A 7,839-nucleotide genomic window follows, 5' to 3' on the forward strand; every position below is an offset into this window, starting at 1 on the left:
GGCAATCCACTCACCTCAGCCTCCCAAAGGCGCAGGATTACAGGCTGAGCCACCAAGCGCTTGGTTTCCGTAGTGTAGTGGTCATAATGACCATTTGTATACCTAACCCTGAATTGTACCCTACATCTTTAAAATTTTTTAAATTTTTAAAATTTTTAAAAATTAGCCAGGAATGGTGGCACACACACCTGTAGTCCCAGCTACTCAGGGGGCTGAGGTGAAAGGATCACCTGAACCCAGGAAGTTGAAGCTGAGGTGAGCCACAATCATGCCACTGTACTCCAGCCAGGGAAACAGAGTTAAGACCCCTGACTCAAAAAAAAGAAAAGAAAAAATATAAGAAAAAGTATAAATCTCTGCTAAACATAGAAGATTAATCATTAAACTATATATAGAATTTATAATTAAAAGTTCTAAATATACCAAAAACTACATAATAAAGCTAGCATAGAAATTTAGCCTTGGACTTAATATATTTGAAACACTTCTTACAGCATCCTATTGAAACCCCTCCAAATATATTTTTTTTTTCCTTTTTTTTTTTTTTTCTTTTTTGAGTAGGAGTCTCACTCTGTCACAGCCCAGGCTGGAGTGCAGTGGCACACTCATAGCCATAGCAGCCTAGACCTGCTGGGCTCAGGTGATCCTTCCGCCTCAGCCTTCCAAGGAGCCAGAATTATAGGTGTGCATCACCATGCCCGGCTAATTTTTTGATTTATTGTAAAGACAAGATCTCACCAAGTTGTCCAGGCTGGTCTCGAACCCCTGGGTTCAGGCAATCCTCTCGCTCCACCTCCCAAAGTGCTGGCATTACAGGTGTGAGCCACCATGTCCAGTACCCCTCCAAACACTTTTAAATGTTATCTCCTAACTCCTTTAGACAACTTTTTTAAATGAATATATTCACACATCCTTATGTTCAAATTCACAGTCCCTTCTAGACACAAATTTTCCATCCTCCTCAAATGTTTACTGAGTGTCAACTATACGCATTACATCTAGAAAATACAATGACAGCTTTACATTCAAGATCCTATCCTCTGAGGTCTTACAATCCAGCCCCGGGAAAAGGCCAAAATGTCCAAAGTAAGATATTCCTCCACGTACTCAAGTGTTAAAGACATTCAACCACACGCTCTCCTTCTGTTCCCTTTCTTGGAATGTTTTTCTCCTAGCTGGATTCTTCTTATCTTCCTGACACCATCAAGCTATTTTTCTATCATAGCATCCCATTCCTTTCCTTCACTGCTTTTTTTTCCAGTCTGTAATTGCATATTTGGTTGCTTGTTTGCTGGTTTATTAACCGTATCCCCAGGATAAATACTCCACAAAGACATAGACTTCACTGTATTGCCAGTTATTAGCAAGTATTCAATAAACACTTGATAAATGAATGCACAGGTCTGGTGCTCAGGAGACAAGTCTGGGCTAAAGAAACTGGAGAATAGGTGATAATTTACCATGAAAACTGGTAAGATCACCATGAAAATTTTACCATGAAAACTGGGAAGTTTGCAGGGATAGAAGAGAAGAGAACCTAGAATCAAGACTTGAAGAAACCCAACATCTGGAGTTAGGGCAGAACAGATGAAGGAAGGACTAGGATGGAGAAGTCCAATTAATCAAAGGGAAACCAAAGAAAGGAAGTGTTTCGAAAAATGAGGATTTAACTAAGGAATGCTGCCAGAAGATCTGGTAAATGTAAACAGAAAAAGATCCACTGGATTTCATCTCATGAAGGTGATTGTTGACTTTGGTGACAGCCATTTCAGGGCACTGTAGGATCTGATAGCAAGCTGAAGAGTGATTCCAAGGTGAGGAAGTAGAGGCACTATCTAATAATCACATTGCAAAGGGCAGCAGAGAGATATACAACAGCTGGAGACCTTCGATAACCCCCCTGCACACCCAGGAGGTAAAGACAGTGGTGTATCTGAACTGCATGAGATTAAACAAACAGTCGAAGCAAATCTCACAAGCTGAAGAACACCAGCACACTGAGGTATCCCACAAAATACTTAAAACATTTGAGCATATTGCAAGCATTCAATGTTAGTTATCCTTCTTACTGCTTGCTGAATAAACTGTCTCTTAATTAGCCTGTAAGTGCCCCCAATTCCTTCTTAATAAGTGCCTTATTCACCGCTGCATTCATTCCCTGGATCTAGCTCAGTGTCTGGCATAGAGTGGGTGCTCAATAAGTGTTTCTACTTATTGAATTCAGAATTCTGAATACAATCTTAACGACTGCAGTAACTGCCCTGCTTTGTCTCTCTCCTCCAATCCACTTTATGTCTTCTTATTGCGAGATGAATATGCAGCTGAAGCTTGAAAGTGCAACTATCCCAAGTATTATTCTCATTACGCCTTACTTCCCGCATCAGACTCGCTAAGTTTCTGGAAAACAGAACTTATGTCTGCTCATCCCACGACACCCTCCACGCCTTGCAGGGAGTAGGGTTAAATAAGCATGACCCTAGATACACGGCTTCTCACTAACGAGCTGCACCAGGCGTCTCCCAGTGGATCCAAGGTCCACCCGCTGACCCCGCCGCCCCGAGCGCAGAGCCGCTCGAGCCGCCGCCTCCCCGCCAGGGGGCGCCGCAGCCGCCTCCGAAGGCCGCGCCGGCCGCAGTCCCCGCTCCCGGCCTCGCGGTCACCTGCAGCGGCCGCACTCGGGCCTCCGCTCCGCCGGCTCCACTGGCAGCTCCCACAGCCCGTGCGCGCTGGCGTGGTCGGCCTCTGCGCCCAGAGCTGCCGCCGCCGGCGCCTCACCGCCCTCCCGCCGCTCCTCCTCGTTCGGCGTCTGAGACCTTGAGCCCCCAGGCGGCCGCGTGACGGGCTCCCAGAGTGTTCGCGCCTCTTTCTGCGGCTCCATGGCAGGCACTCCGGCCAGGCCGTCGCATTGAAGGCCCGCTGCCGCCGGGGGGCGCCACCCGCTGGAGAAACCGGCCCGCGCCGCGCAGTGCCACGTACGCACGCCACGTACGGGGGGCGGGTCTCTGGAGCCCAGGCCCGAGCCCCGCCCTGCTGCGGGAAAGGAAGGAGCCTACGGGTCCGTGCCCAGGGGCGCTTCTCACCTGGAACGCGGAAAGAAAGTGTGGGCGGTGCTGGGGTGCAGGTGAGATTAGGTAGCATCTGTGACGGCATCCCAGTACTAGGAACCGGATTTAACGCGCTTGATTCAGCCCCTTTAAAAGCGAAAATAAGATCGAATTCTGCATTTTACGCCTTGGGATGGCAGTTTACTAATTTGCTGGGTTTCTGTGAGCGTGCGTGCATAGCAGTTGCAGCAGTTGATGTCCTTGGTTTTTAAAAGCCAACAAAAGAGAGATCGTGCCCACTGAAAACTGCCCTCACGGCCGGTCTGCTTAACTACGGGAACTTCTTGCTCTGCAAGGGCAGGAACCTGTGTCCTGTGTCTTGTACTTCTTTGGTATTTCTTCTTGGCATCAAGCATACTATTTTACACTAGACACCAAATACTTGTTAAATGAGATTTTTAAATTATCCACAGCCCCCGGGAATCAGGAGGCAGTCGAAGAGCTAGGCTGAGGTACATATAGGTTTTATGTTTGAAAAAACAAGCCCTAGAAAGGTAACCACGTTGCTCAAGTATATATAGCTACTGGATAACAGCAGTATAACCCAATAGCTCAGTTGTTTTTTTAAAGCCGAAATGAAGTCTGCATTAGGATGAAGTCAGAAATGCTACTTGCTCAAAATAGGTCCTGATTTATTTTTATTTATTAATGCTTTATGTTACTTCTACCAGTTCACAACACTTAAACAGAATTAATCTTGATTTTCATCAATCATGTGAGTTAAGTTTTGTAGTAACAATTATCTTGATGTATTGCTGTGATGGATTAAATATGAAGCAAAGTAGACCTCACACAGGGTAATAAAGCGATATTGTATTTCATAAAGAAAGTGTTTATTTCACTATTAGATTTTTCAGTAATCTTGAAATCAGTTTTGTGAATAGAATACAAGGCTGTTGTTTTCAACTATCCTGTATTCTTTTCCCCAGGAAGCCGCACGCCTTTTTGTTTTGTTTTGTTTGGAGTACCCTAAGTGAGGGATAGAAAAAATGCTAAAACACCCACCTAGTAATAGATGTAGTGTGACAGAAAGAACTGGCACTTATGCCATTTGGGATTGGAAGCTAAACAAAATCCAGAAACTGTAGGAAGGGAGATGAATCAGAAAATTCATCTTGGCTACAGATTTAGGTTGGAAAACTGAGTCTTTGGGTGCCAAAATTAATTTTTTTTTTCTTTTTTGAGTCAGGTGTGAAGGACTATGAAGCCCAAGTAGGCCAGCATCAACTGGGTAAATTATATTGAGAAAGAAAATCTCAGGATGAGATTTTACAAATGTTACAAAGAAATCTGATAAGAGCAAGGGTCACAAAGGTGGTTAGCCAGCAATAAAACATTTGCAGTAAACAAAAAACTGTCAACTATTGCTGCTAATTAATCCTTTCTTAAAGAAACAAAACACCACAATCAGTTTCACAAACCTCTGGCAATTTATTTTGCAGACTTCCCCTGAAGACAATTTCCCACCCTCTAAACCCCATAAAACACCCCTCCAGCCTCTTTCTCGCTTTGCAAACAGACAGCAAACTCTCTCTCACTACTCTCCTGCCCATTGTGCCCTTCACAATGCATCTTCCCTTTAATAAATCCACCTTTCTTAATTCATAACTGTTTCACCTCCATGACTTTTGCCATATCTAGCCCTCTGCCATACACACCATCAGGGTATCGCTCTGTTGCCCAGGCTGAAGCACAGTGGCATAATCACAGCTCACCACAGCCTCCAACTCCTGGGCTCAGGTGATCCTCCTGCATCATTCTCCTGATAGCTGGGAGTAGAGGTATGTGCCTCCACACCCAGCTAATTTTTGTTCTGTTTTGCTTTTTGTAGAGAAAAGATCTCACTGTGTTGCCCTGGCTGGTGTCAAACTTCTGGACTCATGCTATCCTCCCACTTTCGCCTCCCAGAATGCTGGGATTACAGTCAGTAGTTGAGCCCAACCTTAAATTCTTATGTGACTATCTTTAAACCAAAGGGAGCTAACTGCTCATCTCTAATTTCAGGCGGTAGTATGTGCTCTTAAGCTATATATGGTCCCTCTGGACACCCAACTGTGTGGTATGAGGGCAGATGAGTGGTAACAAGAAAAAAACTTTTTATCTGAGGAATGCAAGCAGTCATGTCTCACTCCCCCTTGAGCTAAATAATTACCTTTACCCAGTAGCCATGAAATGCCATTTTCTGGTTGTATTCTTTAAGGGATATAACCAGTTTACCAGTGGCAAGACAATCTGTTAATTTATGTTTTATCTCCCAACTCCTAGTAGAAAACCAGACCTTTATGCTTCTTTGCCTCGGGGAATTTGGATGGTAAAAACCGAAGACAATCTCAGTACTACTCCCTGGTATTGTGGGGGGAGGGAGAGATACCATGTCACTGGTAGGGGAAAGGGTGTCAATAATGTAAGGTTGAATGTCTTGCCAGTCCAGCAGAATGAAGATTTGGTATTAGATAAACTTTGATTTAAATGAAATAAACTTATGACATATTTTGCTGTATTCATTTTCTATCGGTGTGGAACAAATTGCCACAAATTGGCCGGGCTCTGTGGCTCAGCCTGTAATCCCGCGCTTTGGGAGGCCAAGGTGAATGAATTGCCTGAGCCTGCGGATTCGAGACCCACCTGGGCAACTTGGCGAGACCTCATCTCTACAATAAATCAAAAAAGTAGCCAGGCGTCGTAGCGCGCGCCTGTAGTTCCAGCTACTTGGAAGGCTGAGGCGGAAGGATCACCGGAGCCCAGCAGGTCGAGGCTGCGGTGGCCAGGAGCGGCCACTGTACTCCAGTCTGGGCTACTGAGTGAGACTCCAACTCAAAAAAAAAAAAAAAAATTACCACAAATTTAGGGGCTCAAAAGCATGTCAGAAAGCTGACATATCTCCCAGCACTGAAATCTAGGTGTTGGCAGGCTGAATTCCTTTGGAGGCCCAAAGGGAGAATCATTTTCTTGCACATTTGGGTGTTGGCAGAATTCAGTTCTTTGTGGTTGTTATTTTCTTGCTAGCTGCTGGCTGAGGGCTGTTCCCAGCTTCTAGAGGTCACCCATGTTCTTTGGCTCATGATTCCCTTCCTCCATTTGCAAAGCCAGCCATAGCGGGCTAAAAGTTCCTCATGATTTTGAATCTTTCTTGCCTCCTTTTCTCACACATCTCTCCTACCAACCCTCCACCTTTCTTTTCCACTTCCATTTCCACCCAAATAATCCAGGATACTCTCCCTATTTTAAAGTCAAATGACTAGCAACCTTAATTTCCTTTTGCTGTGTAAAGTAACATATTTACAAACATTGCACCAGAGGATGAAGATCATAGGAGCCAAAATTCTGCCCAAAATAAATTTGTTCACCTAAACTTATGCTTGCAAATTCATACAGACTACATATGAAAAAATGGGAATATATACTACAAAAATATCAATATTTGTATCAAGATGCTGACATAGACACACCTAGGTATGTGTTTTTCTTATAGCTTACAAATGTTCTACATAATTAACATATAAATACTATTTTTAGAAGACAAATATAGAATACTAACTAGACATCAAAACCTAATTATGGTCTGATTAATACCAAGTAATATAAGTGGAAGTTGGTTTTTATTAGTTCCATTCCTTGGTTTCCTTGAATGACCTTTCCTTAAGATTTGTTTCTAATATTTTTTAAGTGAATTGGAAGTGAGTCCAGTGATGCTTATATTTAATTGCAAGTCCCTCAAGTACATCTGTCATGATTATGTTTATGTAAATTGTTCTTCAGTGACTTGGCTGATGGTAGAGAGGTCTTCTTTCCCTCTACCCCTAGGCTGAGATTCATTTTCTCCTGGAAGGGCCTTCCTTCACAGCTTAATGCTTTTCCCACAACTTGTCACCAAAATCTCCTGCACCATTTCTTCATTTGTTATACTACTGGTAGAATGCCTGTCCTTTTTCTTCTTTAAGCGCCCTTATACTAGCTCTATGTAAAGATGTGTTTGCTTTTCTGCCTGATTTTCTTCAGGGATCTACTCTAATTTTTACATTTGCTGGCTGTGCAGATTGGCTTTCATATATTCTTAAAATCCTGGTTAATTAACTTGGATATTTATTATTCCTTATCCATATGTAATTTTGTTCTTCCACCTATGGGATTTTTTTTTTTTTTTAATAAGGACAGGGACTCAATATGTTGCCCAGGCAAGGCTCAAACTTCTGGCCTCAAGCAATGTTCCGCCCCTCGAGTATCTGGGACTCCAGACCCTGCCACTGTGCCCAGCAAGGGATTGTTTTTTTTTAAAGCATCTTATTTGCTTGAATTTGTTTCACCACTTAGTTTTATAACAGGAGATACTTATGTTTACATTTTGCATTAAATATCCCTACTGGGAATTAAACAATTAAAATTTAAAACTTCAGGGCATGTGAACATGGCTCACACCTATAATCCCAGCACTTTGGGTGGTTGAGGTAGAAGTATTGCTTGAGCACAGGAGTTCAAGACCAGTCTAGGCAACATAGTGAGACCTCATTTCTACAAAAAATAAAATTAGCTGTGCATGATGGTGCACACCTGTAGTCCCAGCTACTCGGGTGAGACTGAGGTGGACCCGAGGTTGAGGCTGCTGTGAACAGTGATCATGCCGCTGTACTCCAACCTGGATGATACAGTGCAATTATGACTCAAAACATCACTTTTTTAATTCAATACAGATGACTGGCAAATTTTGCAATTTAACTATTTGAAATATCTGATTTTA

At 43.2% G+C, this 7,839-nt stretch overlaps 1 protein-coding gene and 1 pseudogene across 1 annotated transcript in view; one reads left to right on the top strand and one right to left on the bottom strand.

Moving 5' to 3' along the window:
* Positions 1-2,393, top strand: part of LOC110595520 — a 14,963-nt pseudogene extending 12,570 nt beyond the window's left edge.
* DTWD2 (DTW domain containing 2) overlaps positions 1-2,963 on the bottom strand; it is a 145,753-nt gene extending 142,790 nt beyond the window's left edge. The window contains exon 1 of the mRNA XM_008056784.2: positions 2,661-2,963. Coding sequence (XP_008054975.1) covers positions 2,661-2,878 — 218 coding nt within the window. The 5' untranslated portion in view covers positions 2,879-2,963. The remainder of the gene's footprint in view (positions 1-2,660) is intronic.
* Positions 2,964-7,839: the final 4,876 nt, after the last annotated feature.

This window comes from Carlito syrichta, unplaced genomic scaffold, assembly GCF_000164805.1.
Source record: "Carlito syrichta isolate Samal-C Ts95f unplaced genomic scaffold, Tarsius_syrichta-2.0.1 Scaffold302519, whole genome shotgun sequence".
NCBI lineage: Eukaryota > Metazoa > Chordata > Mammalia > Primates > Tarsiidae > Carlito > Carlito syrichta.